General features: G+C 43.9%; 1 protein-coding gene across 1 annotated transcript in view; it reads right to left on the reverse strand.

Annotated features, from left to right (window-relative positions):
- Positions 1 to 3,072: 3,072 nt before the first annotated feature.
- The window catches only part of GPR158 (G protein-coupled receptor 158), a 123,315-nt gene continuing 106,824 nt past the window's right edge, over positions 3,073 to 19,563 (reverse strand). The window contains exons 8-11 of the mRNA XM_080974386.1: positions 8,825 to 8,963; positions 6,290 to 6,395; positions 5,264 to 5,410; positions 3,073 to 4,527 (exon numbers count right to left, since the gene is read on the reverse strand). Coding sequence (XP_080830512.1) covers positions 3,076 to 4,527; positions 5,264 to 5,410; positions 6,290 to 6,395; positions 8,825 to 8,963 — 1,844 coding nt within the window. The 3' untranslated portion in view covers positions 3,073 to 3,075. The remainder of the gene's footprint in view (positions 4,528 to 5,263; positions 5,411 to 6,289; positions 6,396 to 8,824; positions 8,964 to 19,563) is intronic.

Raw genomic sequence — 19,563 nt, forward strand, 5'->3', positions numbered from 1 at the left:
CAGCAGTAGAACTGCATCATATGCTTTCAGATCACACTCTCAGCTTACAAAAATGCCACCAACTTCACCTGGTGTACTGAAGATGAATGAAATACGGCTTAAAAGCCAGCATTGGCTAGTGCATAGATCTCTCTCTCTCTATATATATATATCAATATTTGGTATGTTATGAGCAGGGTAGCCATCTCCTGACTCAGATATCGCGGTGGTTGCTTCAACTGCTCCAAGTTAGACGTCAACTCAAATAGACAACATGAGAGACTCAGAGTTGACCATCATAACTCTTGGTCACTTTCCACCCCTTCCTCATAATGATGCAATGTGTGACCCTGTGAATTGCTTCACTCCATTCCTGGCTCACGTCACTGAGTCTTGGATATACAGGGCTGGGCAGTGTCCAAGAGCAACAATGTCATGTGCAATGCAAGGAACCTTGCAAGGAAGCAGCAGCAAAGTGATAGGGAGTGGTGGCAGCACCTGCTGCCTGACCTGTCTTTTGTTGGGCGGAAAGCTCTTTAATGAAAGCCCAGAATTATATTTCCCACATTCCATCAAAGAGAGCTAATAGTTAGAACACACTGTCCCGATAGGCAAAGAATTCCCTCTGTGGATTTGTATGAGATACCCATCAGAGTTTTTAGAATATGACATTTCTCCAGCTAAAGGGAGGAGGCAGATGAACGACTATGTGCATTGAAGACACAGAGCAGAGAGAGATGGACATGAAAAATGTCTAGCTAGAGTTGTCTGGAAGTGCCAGTGCAGTCTTGGGTGGGGGTGGAAGTTGCCCACATTGCTCCCTGGTGCAGCCAAGTAGGACTGCTTTCTTGCTCCTACTGAGTCTCTGCTTTATATACTTGAAAGTTCTTAACTCCCCAATGCTCTCCCATCCAAACCTGGCAGTGCCACCCCTAAAACGTCCCACTGCTGGGGCAATTGTGGAGGCCATGTCTGTAATATGCAGAGTACAGATGTGAAACCTATGGCCCTCCAGATGTTGTGGGATTCCAACTCACAGCATTCATTGCCAGTAGCTATGCTGCGTGAGGCCAATGGCAGCTGAGAGCCCAATTCCATCCAGAGAGAAACAGGTTCCTTGCTACAGAGACAGACAGTGATTAGGAGCAGGGACTTGCATACATCTCAGTGTTCAGCCCTCCACTCAACTAATTCCCCTACATGCTCTAGTCTAAGGCAAAATCAGAGTCCTGCTTGCATCTGGAGCAAAATACAAGTAACCGGACAAGTTGGGGTGGAGGTACCCTTCCCAAATGCTGTTTTACCGAGCTGGAGTCATTAAAGCAACCATCGCGGTCTCCAGGACGGGAGCTGGCAACCGTGGTCAGTAGGTGGGTGGGTCACGGAGAGAAATGATATCATAACCTAATTGGGTAAAAGTGCTATAGAACAATTAATGATCACAAAACACCTTGCAGATTAAGGCTGCAATCCATAATCTGCACATTTACCTGGAAAGTAAACCCCACTGAGCTCAGCGTTGCTTATTTCTGAGTAAACATGCATAGGATCTGGCTGTACAAGTGCTTTGCAGGAGATTAACAAATGGGGGCTAACTGTTTTCTTTGTCCTGTCATTCACTTAATAGGTGCAGGGCAGGAAGGTTCCTCACTTTCTGATTCTCTCAAGTTTAACAGTATGATGAACAAGGCCTTTCAAACCTAATTCCTCTCCTGAAACATGAATTCAGACAGCATTCCAGAATTCCCACTCTGGAGAAGACATCTTCTACATTTCCCCGTTTTCTTTCAACTGGCTCAATGTAAAGTACAGAGCAAGATACTGATGAAGAATTATTAAAGCAGTGTTTCTGGAATGATAAATAACATTTTGCCAGTTTTCTAAGAAACATTGTCCCCAGATTTATTTTTAAACAGTGCTTGCTTTCTAAGCGCTACAGAAACAATAAATATCATTACGATCATTTACCAAGCTGTGCAACTCCCTAAGGTGACGGCTTCCGCGAGTAAAGATCATCAACGGACAAGTGCAAGAGACGGAACGTACCTCGTATAAAAACCCTGAATCGTACAGCATCAAATCATAATCGGAAATAACAGAGAGAAACAATAAGCCCACAATATAAACCACGACCAAAAAAAAAAAAAGAAAAAAAAAAGAACAGCCAAATAAAATCACCAGTGTGTTTTCTTATAGCTTCAACGAGCCTGTGGGAGCTTTGCCATAAGTCCTAGAAATCAACCAATTTCTAGAGCAAGTTTTGCTTTCAAAATTGCACACATTCGATTTTACCTGCAGATTGCATAAATGTGTTGTGTCACATAATCATATCAAAGTTATTTGCAAACATTATACAAACTGGAATGCTTAAATATGAGACACAGAGTACATACATTTATAAGAAAAATGAGAGCAATCATATAAAAATATAATTGGGGAGGGGGATGTGTTAAGTTAGCAGTGCTATCAAGGGCAGAGATAAGGAGGGGGTTGGGTTCCAACTCTGCAATTCTATGATCCCATGAAAGTGAAAAGTCATGGTTTTCTTTGTTTTGTTTTCGTTTCTGGAGTTGCTCCCACAATTTTTATCTCTGCATCCATTTGCTTCGAGTCTCGGTGGTATCCTACATCTGATCCCAGGCCTTTCGGAACAACTCCATTAGATTTTATGACATTTAATGAATTCGTAACCCACGTTATGCCACTACAGGGCCTTTAGGAATAATTACATTTGATCTTCATTACTTTGATGTCGCTTACTTACCAACCCCACACATTATTACAAAAAAAATAACTTATTTCTAAAGGCATGTTTTCGCTCATTTGGAATGTAAACTCTTTTTTGGGGGGACAGGGAAGGGCCACAGTTCCTCATGTTCTGGATCGCACTGATAACCCCGTTGGCACTCAACAATAAACAAACAAACAAGAGACAATTCACTTTGCCTAGTTCCTACGTATTCAAGGTGCTCGCCGCCTGCTTAAGTGATGCTCCTTTGGAATTTCCAGATCCTCGGGACCTTTCCCCCCTCCCTCTTTTCAGCCCTTTCTCATTCAGGTGTTCGCTTCTCTTCCCAACAGTCTAAGAAGCCCTCTTTATTTCGGATGCGCCGCCGTTTTATTCGAGCTTAAACTGGTAGCGTTCGATAAAGCTATACTTTTCTCCCCTTTGGGTAACTCTGGCGCCTCGTACTCCCAAGGGCAGATTTCCACACGCGACCTTAAAGGTTGCTGCGAGTTACTAGCTGCCGGCTTGGCAGAATCAGAGGGAAGCGCATTCCCCACTGGAGAAGAGGAGGAATTTTTTGTCTGGCCTCCCAGTTTATTGGTATCTGTGGTTTGTGCTGTTGTCTTTTGGAGCAGTTCCTTGGGCTCTCCAGCAGAAACGCTGGGGGCACACTGTTTATTAGCATTTTCGCCCTTTATCCCGGGAACATCCCGCTGAGCCTTCCTACTCGGCAGTTGTTCTTCTTGGGTCTCCCAAGGGCACACTTCACATCTATCTGTGCTCTTTTGATTGGGGAGCTGATTGCCTTCCACAGTCTTGTGGGGCGTTTTGCCCTTGGCCTGGGAAGAGGGATGCTTCTCTGATTCAGAGGAAGCAATGGAGACGTGCTTTTGAGCTTTGGAATCAGAAAGCCCAGACCCCGGGCTCTGGTCATAGATTTCCCAGGGGCAAACCTCTCCTATGTCAGCTTTGCCCTTTGGCAGGGTCTTATCTGCTGCTGCTGCTGCTGCTGCTGCTGCCTCAGGGTTCCCAGCTGCCTGAGTGGACTTTTGTTGCTTCATTATCCCAGATTTATGGGTCTTCTTCGCCTCGTCTGCATGGGCAGAGTTTTTCCGGTGCGAATCCTTATGCTCGCTTTTATCGGCGCCCGAGTGCTTCTTGCTCCCCTCTTTGCCCTTCTGTTGAGACTTGTGCGACTTGCCGCCTTCTTCGCTTTGCATTTTTCCAGCCAGCCCCAGCGTTTTCTCCTTGGCACTGGCAATAACACTGAGCGATTTCTGCAACACTGACGTTCTGGGGTGAAGGGGTTTCTTATCTGCGCTTAAATTGTGAGCGCTCACGGATTTGCACACCAAAGGGACGTTTTCAGTGGACGTTGCTTCAGTTTTGTCTGCGGTCTTTTTCCCAGGGGCAGAATCCAGCAAGGAATTCTCAGTAGCTGTGATGACCTCCACGCTTTCTGTTGTTAAGCTGTTAGGCTCTGCGGCTGGCTCCCGGACGTGGTCGTAAGTGCTGTGAGACTTCTTCAACGAGAAGACTCGGTTCCTCAAGGATTCTTCCTTCGGTTTGATGTGTCCCCCAGAATCCGGTGGGTTCTTCTTTGTCGCAGGAGTATTCTTCGAAACCCCATGCTCCAGAAAGTCCTTTTCCTCCCGGGAGCACTGCCTGGTGACTGTCTCAGGGATCTCCGTAATTCTTCGCATGATTGAACGACCCAAACCCTTTTTGGAACACCTCTTCTTCTGCAGGTGTGGATTGTTGGTGATCATCTTTTTCCTCTTATAAATCTCCAGCTGGGCATACAGCTTCTTCAATTCATCCTGTAAACCAGACGACAATACTTATCAGTCAAAATAAATGTAGTGTAGCTTTTCTTAACCTGAGGGGCCTAGGGATCAATAAAAGGAAACACATGGACCGATAGGGACCCAGGTGTACATTTCCCTGAGTTGAAACCTGATATAGTAGCTGAGCTTGCATGAAGATCCAATCAGAATGGGTCAAATTCAGCAAATCGTCTGCTGTCAGAGAGCATAAAAAGGAGGACTGAATCCAGCCCTCTATTCTCAACTCCGTCTTCCTCAACAGATGATCAGCAGAATTGAATTAGCCCGGGGGGGGGGGGGGAATGTGAACAGAGCCCTTTCCCCACTTGCACACAGAGTTCCAACTGGACTGAGTTACACATGCAGAAGACAACCAAAGAGCAGCACAAAATGGGCATCATTTCAGTTACATTTCACTGAGTTTAACATACGACAATACGAGAAACCCAGGTGAGAGTAACCAGAAGCCACTGGACGAATTGGAAGAATCTATTCGGGTAAGAAACTAAGTTGTCCTTGTATTGGATTCTTCAGTCTTAACAGTCTGCAGTAACTCTCCAGCATCAGAGCGGCTGCTTATGTCAGACTGAATCTCCATGCCAAAGATTTTATTAGGACTGAGCAGGCCATCATTTTCATCATTTATTTATTTCATCTTATTACTGAAGATTTCCCACCTGGCTTTTAAAAAAACACCCACAGAGAGAAAATTCACAAGGTTGGCATGTACCCTAATATCTTCTGGATCCAAGCTATGCTCGCTCCAAGCTGAATTGATACTGCTGTTCAGGTAAGATCCAGATCTTCCCATGTCGAGTTCATCTTCATAAGCCTCAGTAGCTATGTCATCTCTTGGGTTATTGCTTGAACGGGAAAACTGAAAACATACGTGAGATGTCAAATTGAATGCCCTGGTCAATATAACAAGTAAGATCAAAGAACATGCCCTTGTTCTTTAGTTTGACATTCCTGGATACTACAACTGGCTCTTCCGTTGTGGCTGTCATGCACGCCTCCCCCTGAATATTCAACCTTTTTTGCTGTTCTTTTAAAGCATGTGCATAGCCTTCATATGTGCATAGAAACCTTTGCCCTGCAAGCTTCATATAGAACAGGGTTGGGGAACCTGTGGTCCTCCAGCTGTTGCTGGACTCTAGTTTCTATTATCCCTGCTCATCATTCCCCCAACATCATCCCTGAGCACTGGCTCTGCTGGCTGGGACTGATGAGGAGTTGGAGTCCACCAGCATTTGAAGGACCACTGGTTCACCATCCCTGGTATGGAAAGATACTTACGGGGAGCAATTGCATGATACTTTGCAGTTCTAGAAAGAAATATATCTTTAGATGTCTCCTCAAAACATGGGATTTCTCAGGCTATTTCCTAATTCAACAAACAACAGTTGCCACCAAGTTATATTGATCTATCAGTGGGCTAAGATGCCTGTTAGGCGGAAGATCTGTGATGAGAACTCCTGATGTTTCTAAAGCTGCCTTAAGGTATCCAAATTAGGTCAGGGCAGTGGCACTGAGGGGGTGCCTCTCTCTTACACCCAGCCATGGAGCTCAGAGCAGCAATTTAGATTGTGGAAACAGGAGAGAGGAAAGGTCGTCATTCCAATCTAATTTGGAACCCTCTGCAAAATCTAAAAAAACAAACAAACCCCAAACATGAAGAGACCCAGTAAGAGATCTCCTGCATACTGTGCATTTGTCCCTGAGTTCTGACATGGGAAAAAGAGTAGAGAAAGAATACCTTTGGGATCAGAAGTAACCCAACGGTGACTGTCACAGTCAAGTGTGTGTGCGCAAAGAACAACATCAGCATCCAATCCGACTGAAGTCTTGAGGCAAGACTGAACCTAAAAATAGAATCCACAGGGTTGGCAAATGCCTCTTCCTCCACTTTCCTCCCCCCACATTAAATGCTAGATCCTTAATATTCCTGACGACTCTTACAGAGCAAAAACCCGAATATAACAATGCACTATGTGACTGAATATGGCATTGTTGCCTGTCTCTCCCTCAGCACACATCCTCTGATCCACAGCCTCCTTGTGTGCACATCAGAGCACCAATGCGCATGCAGGGTTCATGCACACGAGCCCCATTGTATGTGGAAAGCCACCCCAATGTTCCATTTGCAATAAAGTGAAAACTTGCAGGGATGGCTCTAAGTGGGAGGATTCTTGACAAAGCACACTGTGGTGGAATCCCTCTGGCATTGGAGGACCGCAGCAGTACTAATACCCTCTTGCAGTGGGTGGATGTGAACTACCCACTCACCTATCCATTGTTCATTTCCTTACATAATTATATCCTGCCCTATATTATGGGACCCACAGGGGGTGTACATGTGGCTGCCAGATAGTCATCCATCCAGGGTGCTAGCCAGCTTCACCAAAGTGGTGCTCTCATATGCCTTCAGACCATGCACTGGAATCTAGAGTCCCTTGTGGGGCATTGTGGGCAATTTAAAATGGTGGTGGCCTCCTACCTGCCTGCTACTGCTCTGTAAGCCAGAGCCTTGGAGATCTGTGACTGGAGCATCGTAGAGGGTGCAGAGCACCTGACATCGATGCCAGAGGGTGCTGGTCATTATGACACATGCCTTGGTCACATAGCCAGACCAAATTATTGCAAAGCATTCTTCAAGGGCACTTCCCTTGAAGAGTATGCAGAAGCTGCAGCTGGAGCAAAAAGCACCAGGCAAAATACTTAACAGGCACTTATCTTTTGGATCATATCACACTAATCCTCTTTCAATCGCCCTGGCTTCCATTTTGTTTCTGAGCCCAGTTTATATTCACTTAAATGGCTTGGGACCAGGATTGCTGGAAGAACTGCTTCCTCCATCATCATCAACACCACCACCGCCATCATTATTTAAATTTCTATACCACCCTTCACCTGAAGATCACGGGGTAGTTTACAATATACAAACACAAAAATACATACCATAATAACAAATGAAACCAATAGCCCTCTACACACAGTCTGAAAGGCCATAAAACCTGCCTATCAAAACCTCCCATCTTGGGAGGCCTTAATCTGTGTCCTGACACCAACAGAGGTATGGCTGATGGGGAGGCGGGCCAGTGCCTTCTCGGTGGTGCCCCCACCCCCAAGTTATGGAACTCTTCCTGAGGAAGGTCAGCCTGAAGCAGGTAGGTAAGATGCTTTTTGAAATTATTATTCTGCTAGGCTCTTGACGCGGGTGGCGCTGTGGGTAAAACCTCAGCGCCTAGGACTTGCCGATCACACGGTCGGCGGTTCGAAAGCACCTCCGGGTGCAAGTAGATAAATAGGGACCGCTTACCAGCGGGAAGGTAAATGGCGTTCCGTGTGCTGTGCTGGCTCGCAGATGCAGCTTGTCACGCTGGCCACGTGACCCGGAAGTGTCTGCGGACAGCGCTGGCTCCTGGCCTATAGAGTGAGATGAGCGCACAACCCTAGAGTCTCGCAAGACTGGCCCGAACGGGCAGGGGTACCTTTACCTTTACCTTAGGCTTTTGACAGATTTCAATTCTGCCTCTGTAGGGATTTTGTAAGGCTGCATGACTACTTCCCTGGTTTCTTTTCAACGTTGATGGCTAGGCTTAGATTTCTATGCATGATTTCAAATAGGGCTAATAGCAAGAGGAGACTGGTCCATTAGGGCAGATGGGGCACTGCCCCTCCACCCTCAGTCTGCTCTCAGTCAACTGCCTCCCGCTACCCGTCTGCCTTAAAGGGAGTGGCTCTGGCTGTTCTCTTCCTCCTCTTTAGTCTCAGTTTTGCCTTTGCAGAACTCAGCAGGAGAATGAGGACAAAGCTATAAAGAGTTGGCTCTACCTATCACCGGCTCTAGCGCCACCTACTGTTGGCCTCCCAGGATTCTGCCCTACCAATCCCAAAGGGGACAATGGTAGCTAGACATTTTCATGTCCCACTGCCTGCTGCCTGATAGTTTTCTTGGTTATTTTAAACCCTGGATTTTAAGGGTCATTTTAAAGCTTCTTGAATTAAGATTTATATAGTTGTACACAGTTTTTGGAAATAATAAATGCATAAAATGCTGTTGAGAGACCATTTCTTTTGATGCATGTACTGAAAACCCTGCCTGCCTAATTAATAGATAGGAAGCTCATCTCTTCAGCCATCTAAGAGAACGTCTTTAAAGAATTCTGTGCTTTGCAGGAGGAACACTTTCATTTGGGGGCTTTCTGATGTGCATCTTAGCCTGATGACCCATTTCAAATTGCACCATGTTGAAAGTAAACAGTTAAGAACCAAGCTACAGCTCACTTGCCTAATTGCATGGAATATAGCAGAGATAATGAGCTCAATGTGAACCGCAACAGCCAAATAACGTGGCTCGTGAAACGCCGAGGGCACGGTCCGCACTGCATAGCAGAGATAAACGCCCCACAAGAGGAATAAAAATTCAGCTGCAAGAGAAACAACGTAAGAAATACATTAGTATTTATACATTAAAAATGAGAGAGCAAACTTGAAATTATCAGTTTGGATCTTGGTGTGAATATATACAGTCGTACCTCGGGTTAAGTACTTAATTCGTTCCGGAGGTCCGTTCTTAACCTGAAACTGTTCTTAACCTGAAGCACCACTTTAGCTAATGGGGCCTACTGCTGCTGTGCCGCCGGAGCCCGATTTCTGTTCTTGTCCTGAAGCAAAGTTCTTAACCTAAAGCACTATTTCTAGGTTAGCGGAGTGTGTAACCTGAAGCGTATGTAACCCGGGGTACCACTGTATACAAATTCAACGACTGGAATTTATGCATTTGCCAATATGCTTTCAGATAACAGAATGGTAGATACATCACCTAATGTCCCCGCAAGCCTGCATGTGTTAGCTCCCCCATCCATTCCAATGGAGGGGAAGGTGTCATGCACTTAATGGAATCAATGTACACTACTGTATCTGTTTTGTAAATAAGGCCGGAAAAGTTACTCATCTCCAATGAGCTCAAGATGGTGCACATGGATCTCTCCTCCACCCCATCCCAAATGTAATGTGTATGTAGAAAAGGGTCCCTCTGCAATGAATTTCTTGTAACCCATGGTGCCCAGTTGAGTTGTTAACTATCAGGCTGATCTATTCATTTCATTTAATATTCATTCATATATTTTTACTTTTCTGCTTTAAAAGCAACAGCTAACAATTAAAAACAATCACCAATGGAGAGCGAGAGAGAAGTTTAAAAAGGAAACGACACCGGTGAAACTATAATGATTTATTAAATACATTTAAAACAAGACTGAAATCCTAACAAAATAGCTACTCATGGTAAAGACCCATTTATCAGTCAGAACAAAAACGTCTTCAATTATTTCCAGAAAGTGCAGATACTGGGTGCCTGCTGTACCTCGACCCAGAGAGCAGGGGCAGCCGCACTAAAAGGCCTGCTCTGAGTTATTACAGAGTGGCCTTCTAAGAGAAACTCTCCTGTAGACTGCAACTATCTACTGGTAAGAAGCATACTTAGTCTTCAGCCCAACAGGTGTATTCTGATATGAGCTTTCATAAGCAATTTTATCACATCCATTCATGGGTTAGTAAAGTTATTCTCCAGGGAGAAGGCAAAGGGTGTTTTTCTGTTGGCAGCTATTTTTCATTACAAATCTGTTAGCATAAAAGCGCAGTTTCCCTGGCATTGGCCATATCTTAGGTGAGCAAGCTGGTGACCTAAATATGTAGCATTTTGGAAGGAATTGGGCTTGTTGGCAGCAAGCAGTCCTTGAAGTCTAAAAGCTCCAGGCTGGAATTCCCCGAAGAATCCTTTCAAGCTGTGACCCCAAATATACTTTGCAGTCTGATCCTTTGACTCACTGGTTCAGCAAATGAAAGTGTAGCACAAACATGGCCTGCCAGCACATCACCACAGCATGGGTCCCTGCACTGCTGACTGACCCCAGCCAACCCAAGATGTTGACCCAGAACAGCAACACTTGCTGATGCCAACATTAGACGCAGGTGCACAAAATCATTACCTCACACACAAACACAACAGATGGAGAAGTGCAGGGTGATTAATCTGGAAAAGACTGAGTTAATGCACCCTCTTCAAGGGTTTTTTTGCCCATCATGCAGTCAGCCTACCTATGCAGGATCTGACAGAACATGGAGATGTGTTAAAAGACTAGCACAGCTGATAAGCAGATATTTTTGCAAACACTTCTTTATGTACATTGGCCTGGGACAAGGCTGAGTAGTGGCATCTGATCAGTGCTATTTTTATGGGAAAATAGGTGCCAGAACTCACCAAGAACTACTTCTCCCTTGTTCTCTTAGAATGGCAATGGCGCCCATCTGAGAGGTGAGCTGTGGCTGGGGGAAAATAGCCCTGCATCTAATGGATCTTGCCCCAGTCAGAATTTTGCTAACGGTTTCTTGTTATCGCTGAGGAAAAAAATACTTGCATCTTCTCCTCCTGTTCACAGATCAGAAACTTTACAGTTCACAATATCATCACATTCCCCTCCTCACAATATGGAACTATCTATACGTTAGCTTACCTGAGCTCCATTATCTTAACGTCTGCAATCACATCTGATGTTAAATTAACTTGGGCCCAATTGTGGGAGGAAGGGAACACTTTCAGACACCCCCCCCCAAGTGTCCCTATTTTCCAGGGACAGACCTGGATTTACAGAAGCCATCCCTGTTTCTGATTTGATCCCAGAATGTCCCGCTTTTCCTTAGGATGTCCCTGTTTTCATCGGAGAAATGGTGGAGGGTATGGAGTTATGCGACCCCCCGAGCCAAGGAGATAAGTAAATCTTTAGAAGACATCTAAAGGCAGCCCTTACAGGGAAGTTTTTAATGTTTACTGTTGTATTATGTTTTTATATATATTGAGAGCAACCCAGAGTGGCTGAGGCAACCCAGTCAGATGGGCGGGGTATAAATTTTGTTGTTGTTGAATAGGATGTCTCTATTTTTATTGGGAAAGTGTTGGAGGGTATGCACTTTGCTAGGGTTCTAGGGAACGGGGGGGGGGGGGGCAGGAGCCCAGGCTGCAAGCTAATTACTATGAGGGGGGCAATGTATCTATGAGAAAGAGTCATAATTCAGTGGTAGAGCACATGCTTTGTATTCAGAATGTCCCAGTCCTAATCCCTGGCAGTTCCATGTAGGGTTAGGAGATGCCCTGGCTAAAAACCTGGAGAGACACTGATTGGTTGGTAAAAGGCTGCTTCCTATATCTATCCCTTAAACTACACAGGGTGTATGGATCTTGGAATTTCTCCTAAGATCTCTTAAGTGTTGGAACAGATCAAGCAGCATTCCGGCTCAGCCCCTTCTTTTGGAGAGAGAGTGCTTGTACAAAAAACCCTGGAGTTTGCAGGAGAGAGAAAGGCACACAACTGCACGTGGCATGCTCTCTCCAGAGTTCCCTGAGTCCTGTGGGCATTTCTTGTGCCACACAGGAGCACATAGGAGGGAAGGTCAAGCCCCATAACAATCATCAGCACCAAGTGTTCAGGGAACCAATGCTGTTGATGGGATTTACAGCTCCATCACAAATGTAGATACTCCCTCTAATTTTGTGTTCTGCTGTTCCCCAACCCCCACATAACAGCCATGTTGTGAAGTGCCATGCCCCCATGGCAGCCATTTTGTGACTGGTGCTGACAGCACTTTCTCAAAATTCAAAATGGGCCTGCTAACCCTAGATCCCAGGGGCAAGAAACAGGGTCTAAAGTGCCTCTGTCACCGTTAGGAATTCATATACATACATTAGTCAGGCTATAAAGGCCAATCACAGATCTGTAGAGTTGGAAGGGAGCACAGGCATCATCCAGTCCAACACCATGCAATGCAGGAATCTTTCACTCAACATGAAATATAAGGAGCAAAAGCAAATATGTCTAAAGGCTAAAGGACACTAATCAATTTTCTTGTTTTTTGAAACAGGTGAATTGGGGCCGTGCGGTGTGGAAATTGAGCCCATGCTACAAATTTGTTCTGGACCCAGAGAAATAATACTTGGGAATTCAACCTGATAGTGGGTGGAAGACTTGCTAAATTTTTATTTCCTGCATAACAAATTTTAGCTTGTCACACACGGAGTCTGTTGTCAAAAACTGTTACATGGCAGAACAGACAAGATACTGGCAGCATTTAAGTTTCAGCCTCATGAATAATCTCTTCAAAAGGTTAGGATGAGGATGTTGAGTTCAGCATTTTGTTTTCATCAGTATGCAAAATAAGAATCTGGTTTGATAGTGAAGAAATGTTTGTCTGTCCTGAACCACAGGAGAGTTTGTGTGCTGTTTTAATCATTAGGTTCCCCAAGACAATATATGTGGCAAATATTATGTCACTGAATTTGTTTTTCCACTTGTTCTTCTCTTTTTATTTCCTCCCTTTTTATTTCACCCTCTTTCTGCCTTTCTTCATGTCTCTCATAGCAGATGTCCAGGCCTCCTATGTGACGCCCACACCACCACACTTTGAGAACAACGACTTCAGGGCAATCTTGCAGTAAAAACAGCCAAACAAAAAAATATAACCATTTTTTATTTAAAAAACGGAGCCTACCCCTCATGTTCTCTCCTCTTTATATGCAAATCACACTGGAGAAAATACCAGTATCTCCTCTCTGAGTTCTAGGAGGTAGGGCTTGTACTAGCATGTGGAAAAATGAAAACTTCTGTTGTAAACATGCCTCTATTCAAGAACCCTTGGGCAAATTAAGCTTTTGTTTTCTCTAGTACAGTGGTAGCTGACCTGTGACCCTCCAGATGTGGTTGGACTACAGTTCCCAGCATCCCCAACCATTGGCCATGTTCAATATCACGTGTAGGGCCACAGATTGCCCCCCTCAGGGACAAATCCCTTAATAAGGCAATCAGTCCTTAGAAATGGCAGGGTCTGTGAGATATTTTCCTCTCTTTCTTTCTTTCTGTCTTGTCTTTGATTTGTTAACTGTTCTTCATCAGTTAAGATTGGGGGCATTATTCAACAATATAGTTAAAACAACAAATTCGATAAACCTATTAAAAACCCTAATCAATACTTCAATGATAACCCGACCATCAACTTCATGCGACCAAACCAGAACCCTTCTGAATATGCACAGGCTCATGTCTATTTCCTTGCTTTACTCTTTCCTTTGTGCCACTAGCTCTAAATTTAACATAACTATTTTACATAAATTAAACAATTAGTTGTTGCAGCCTGAGGTTGCAAGACAAAACATCTCCAGGAGTTCGGCTTAACAACACTTTCTCCTTCATATCTCTCTCCAAAACCCATTTCTTCAGTAAAATTGAGCTGCAGAATTATCGCCTTCCTGCAACCTACAAATGTTTTCCTTCTTAAAAGACCACCCACAAAAAAACTTGTTTGTCTTAGTATTTGTTCTGTCACAATCCAGTGGAAGTGACAATGTTACATGTGAACTGGCTGGGTTCACATGTAAGGTTCAAGAACCGTTTAGTGTTGCATTCTTGAATTGCAGGCTCATGTGCTTCTCCTATGCCCTCTCCTCCTCTAGCGCAGCCACAAGCAAGAAATCGGAAACTTCTTGTTTCTTGTTATATCCAAACCTGAAATGTGTTTTGCTTCTTACGTGCCCCCACCCTTGGTTCTGCTTAATATCTGTTCTGTGTCTACCACTATTCCAATCTGCTACGGTTCAGCCTCTGTATTGGCTGTGTTCAAATGTAATGTTAAACCATAGTTCAATATGATATACTCAAACAACACTCATGTGGCTTCTTTCATGTCCTCTCCTCCTCTTGAGTGACTGACTGGAGGATATTTGGAACTTCTGAGTTCCTTGTTATGTCATTAGTGAGATAACTGCAGTTGATTATCTTGCTAGTTACACCAAACCATAGGTAACGCTATTCACAGTTCCCAGCTCAAACATAACAAGCAACCACAGCTGGTTGAAAACAGAGGTAAAAGATCCTTGTGCCTGGAGGAGATGGGAGTCTGAGGAACACAAGAATGTTATGTACACATAACAAAAAACTGTAGTTTAGCATTATGTGTGAACTGAGTTATTCTGTACACGCCATCTACTAATTCGGTCTAAATAAATGTTAAATAGTTGAAGAAGTGGCAGTTTAACCTTCATAGTCACTACACTGTAGAATCTCCACAAATGTGCCAGTCAGCAAATGTTGCTGAAACCACACTCTGAAACTGAACTGTGTTTCAGCATATTTGTAAAATTCTGACCCCACAACAGTAAATCTATGCCAAATATATACATATTTGTAATCATCACAAAGCTTTTGAGATAGCCCTTGGTGCCATGATCCCTTGCTCTATGCTTATACAGTGGAACTCAGATAAGGTTTATAACAGTTTATAGTTCAAAGGTAGAGATGTTTTAGCTGCAGGAAACCAATTAGAATTACATCTTGAATCCTATAAAAATGGAATTCTTTCGCAATGTAAGGAAGATTACGATAATACATCTCCCAGCTACGCCTAACATTAAAATTATTTAATTAGCAATAACAAATATATCATTCTGCTTGGAAAACAATTTATTACCCAAAGCACCAATTACACAGTTTAAATGTATCATGCAGAATTGTGCTAGAGGGTTTGGGGGGGGGGGTATCAGGTTCATATAATTAACTCTAGACTAATGCCACAATTGGAATAGAGAAATCTGCAGATGTTACCAAAATTTACTGCACTTTTAAATGCGGGAGCTGCATTCTGCAATTCTGATTACACAATAAGAACATGGGCATTTAAAGATAACAGTTATCCTGATGAAACTAAAAAGCAGTATGTTTAAAGATCAATGGGGAAGAATCTTTTGCATGCTAATGCCACAATATTTACAAACACTCCTTCCAAATACATTTTGGCACGAAGACAAAAGAGCTTGTGTTTGCCCAGTGGAACGTTTGACTTTTCCTTCCACCTTTGAACAACTGGCCCCTGTGCCAAAATTTGAAATAGCTTCTGAAACAGCCATTGCTTGCAAAAGCAGTTTTCCATGAAGTATGTGACTCAGTGGGAATTTAAAAAAACAAAACAAAACTAATTAGGCTCCTGGAAGTTTCACAAATTTATGGATCCCAACTAATATGTCCCAAATATTCCAGTTGCCTATGCTACCACTTTTTATAAAATGAAGTCATTGTTCTCCCAATGCTACTCTACCATGACCAATGTATCTGAAAACAGGATATGGACAGATCTGACACAGGATACAGTTTCTATGGCAATATATGCTTCTGGTTGCCAGAAAATTGTGTGTGGAACCTTTGGCCCTCCAGATGATAATAATAATAATAATAATAATAATAATAATAATAAATTTTATTTATATCCCGCCCTCCCCAGCTGAAGCCGGGCTCAGGGCGGCTAACAACAATAAAACAGTACAAAAGTACAGCACAAACAACACTCTAAAATCATTCATCATAAAATTAAGTAATTCAAGCCACTGGCAACCATTGGGCCAGAGCTCCGCGAAGATTGCCGAGGGAGGGAGTCAGGCTGTGCCCTGGCCAAAGGCCTGGTGGAACAGCTCTGTCTTGCAGGCCCTGCAGAAAGATGTCAAGTCCCGCAGGGCCCTAGTCTCTTGTGACAGAGTGTTCCACCAGATTGGAGCCACGGCCGAAAAAGCCCTGGCTCTAGTTGAGGCCAGCCTAACTTCTCTGTGGCCTGGGACCTTCAAGATGTTTTTATTTGAAGACCGTAAGTTTCTCTGTGGGGCATACCAGGAGAGGCGGTCCCGTAGGTATGAGGGTCCTAGGCCATATAGGGCTTTAAAGGTTAAAACCAGCACCTTAAACCTGATCCTGTACTCCACCGGGAGCCAGTGCAGCTGGTATAGCACCGGGTGAATGTGATCTCGCAGCGAAGACCTCGTAAGGAGTCTCGCTGCAGCATTCTGCACCCGCTGGAGTTTCTGGGTCAGTCTCAAGGGCAGCCCCACGTAGAGCGAGTTACAATAATCCAGTCTGGAGGTGACCGTCGCGTGGATCACAGTGGCTAGGTCAGGGCGAGAGGGGTAAGGAGCCAACTGCTTAGCTTGGCGGAGATGGGAAAATGCCGTCTTTGTTGTACCTGCAATCTGCGCCTCCATGGAAAGGGAGGTGTCGAAGATTACACCCAAACTCTTAACGGACGGTGCTGGCACTAATTGCGCCCCCGCAAGAGATGGGAGTTGCCCCCCCAATCCCATATCGTCCCGTCCCAGCCACAGGACCTCTGTCTTCGAAGGATGCTGAACTACAAGTCCCATCATCCCTGGACACTGTCCATGCTTCTCAGGACTTGTTTATTCCGTGACATCTGGAGGCCAAAGGTTCTACACACCTGGAGCAAGGGTGGGGTAGAAATTTGGGTTTCTTTGTATTTTAATATGAACCTACGTAAATTTTCACTTTCCCAAATGAGAAGCAAAAGGAAATGTTGCTACTGTTTGGAATGTGCACTTTTCCAAACATTGAGCAGTTACTGTTCTCCCACCAAATTTCATGTACAGAAATGTGTGTGTGGATAAAAATGCACATATTAACGAAAATAACATTACGATTTGGGGGGGGGGACACTTTGCAAAAATGCGTGTATCTGGGAAAATTGCACACACAAAATGCGTCTATAGTTTTTCACTAAAGACTTAAAAGGGGGAAGCAAACTGATGCAGAAATGAAGAGAATTGAACTTAAGATTGGAACAGTGGAAATGAAATGGAGAGATTTGTCCATCTCTACCCCTGAAAACAATGAATTTGGTTGTGTGTGAAGTAGTCTATGCAGGGAGCACACAGAAATGCAAGTCCTATAAGGCGTGTGCCCCTGGCCCTATACAGGTTGACTGGACCCTTGGATCAGCTGGGGAGGTCCTGAATGCTGTTCTGCTGGTGGATGTTGCCCATTGTGTGGTGAAATGGGGTCATGACATGGTACCCAGATTATGGAATCTCCCCTGCCCAAGGCATGGATAGATGGTCCCTACATTACTGGGCTTCGAGTGCCAGGTAAAAACTCACCTGTTAACTCAGACATTTGGATGCATCTGATTGTTCAAGGTCTTTGTGCAAGTACCGATTAATGCAAACTTATAAATGCGTGACAGTTTTCCTTCTAAAATTTTGCCAGCTGTTGTATCGCTCTTAGTTTATTTCTACTGTGTCGCTGTTTGGTCACGGTAATGATCTCATTTTAAAATATCATTTAAGGAATGATATTTAAGGAATGGGTGAATCTTAAATAACATCAAATATGCTTCAATGCTTGTAGCATCTCTTTTCCATTTACTCACCCACAAACACACCTTACAAGCTAGCATATGAACAACGCAAAGGTGCTGTGTGTGTGTGTTGGCTCTGCAGTCAGAAAATTAAGGAAAGCAGCAAGTCACTTTGTATGAACCACCATTCGAAGCATGCCGCACAAATGTCGCCATCAGGAGATGGGAAGCTTGCAGAAGCATAGCCAAGCTTTGCTTCTGATGCAATTAATCATAGCTGCAACCTTTGGGTAACAATACAAACTGCAAGGCAGGAAATGAAGGTTTCCTCTTGTCTCTTGCAAAAAGAAAAAAGAAAAAAGGATGACCTTATGAAGAAAAGTGCATGTAAAAGCAAGAGAGGCGTCAGGCAGGCAAGCTGCCAGAATGGGGAAGATACACTTTGCAGCGAGAAACAACAGAATCATTCCAACCTCTCATGGTGTAAGCTTCTGCTAATGCAAGGGTAGCTAAGGCAGTGCTCTACAGATGTTGCCACAACTCCCACCATCCTTGAACATTGGCCATGCTGGTTGGGTACCCTGTACCTTTAATAGTTGCATAGCTGTGGGGCTCCTGTACCTTTAACAATGCTCAGTATTATGATCCAATTGCCAAATGAGAAAATGGGGTGTATCTGCTGAAACTCCCTGTTTTCTTTTCAGTCTGGTCCATTCTGTTTGGACTCCCCAGGGTGTGATGATTCCCTACATTACACATTGAAGCCAGATCTCAAATCCCAGGTCAATGTTTAAGCGGTCCTGTCTTTTAAAGCACCTTTTGGCAGCACTCCAAGCACTGGCCTGAAAAGGACGCTGATAGGGAAGAAAACAGTGCTGATTCTGGGCAGAGAGAAGTGAATAGATGGGGAGGAGACTGGGACATAGCCATGGCAGAAGCTCCTCCTCCTTGAGAGCGTCTGAGGCTTTCAGAAGGCAGAGAGAGGTTAGGGCCGGGGAGGAAATTCATTGCCTCTTGCTTTTTAATGAGAAGCTATCTAATGTACACTTCTTGAACCAAAGTGAACCCGAAATTCACCTTTACTGAGTGAAGGACTTGGGGCCATGGACTGTGGGGGAGGAATTTGCTTCACTTAGCATTCAAAGCTGAATCTATCAAATTCACCTTTCTGAAACAATGTGAGAACCAAACAGCAGCTTGAAATTCACACTTTTCTGATTTTTTTAATGCAGCTCTCCAGTCAAATAATGTGCACAAAAATGCATTTATGAGGAGAAAGTGTGCCTGAAAATGCATATATTAGTTTAAAATCAAAAAACGCATTATGTTTGGGGTAATTGCAAGCAAAAGTGTGCATTTTAGTCAAAATGCCATAAAAATGTGTATATTAGGAGAAATTCAACTTGAACTGTTGATGAATTATCATGAGTGGGGGATTTTTTTGGGGGGGGGATGCAAATTGTTCAGGATATGTGGAGAACTGAATTGGAGATAGGGGAGAAAATGAGAGAACCAAAATTGAGAGATTTGCCCATCCTACACTTGATGAAGTCTTGTCCTCTGGAATCTTTGCAAATATATAAATTTAAAATATTAATTGTCTTAGATATTCACAGAAATGCTTGTTTAGGATACCAGAGGACTGCTACAACAACATATTTATTGGAACAGGGTGTGAAATTCAGTAGCTAAGCAAATTATATTACATTAGCTCTGGCCTGGCTGAGATTCTTCCTGTCTGGTCAGGCAGATAAGTATTTTGGCTTCCAATATGAAGTTGAACATTAAACTGTAATTAAATTGGCATAAATGGATGTATTTAACATCTCTCTCCTTCCCCACAGTTTG

Source organism: Podarcis pityusensis (genome assembly GCF_964106645.2).
Source record: "Podarcis pityusensis genome assembly, chromosome: 12".
Lineage (NCBI taxonomy): Eukaryota > Metazoa > Chordata > Lepidosauria > Squamata > Lacertidae > Podarcis > Podarcis pityusensis.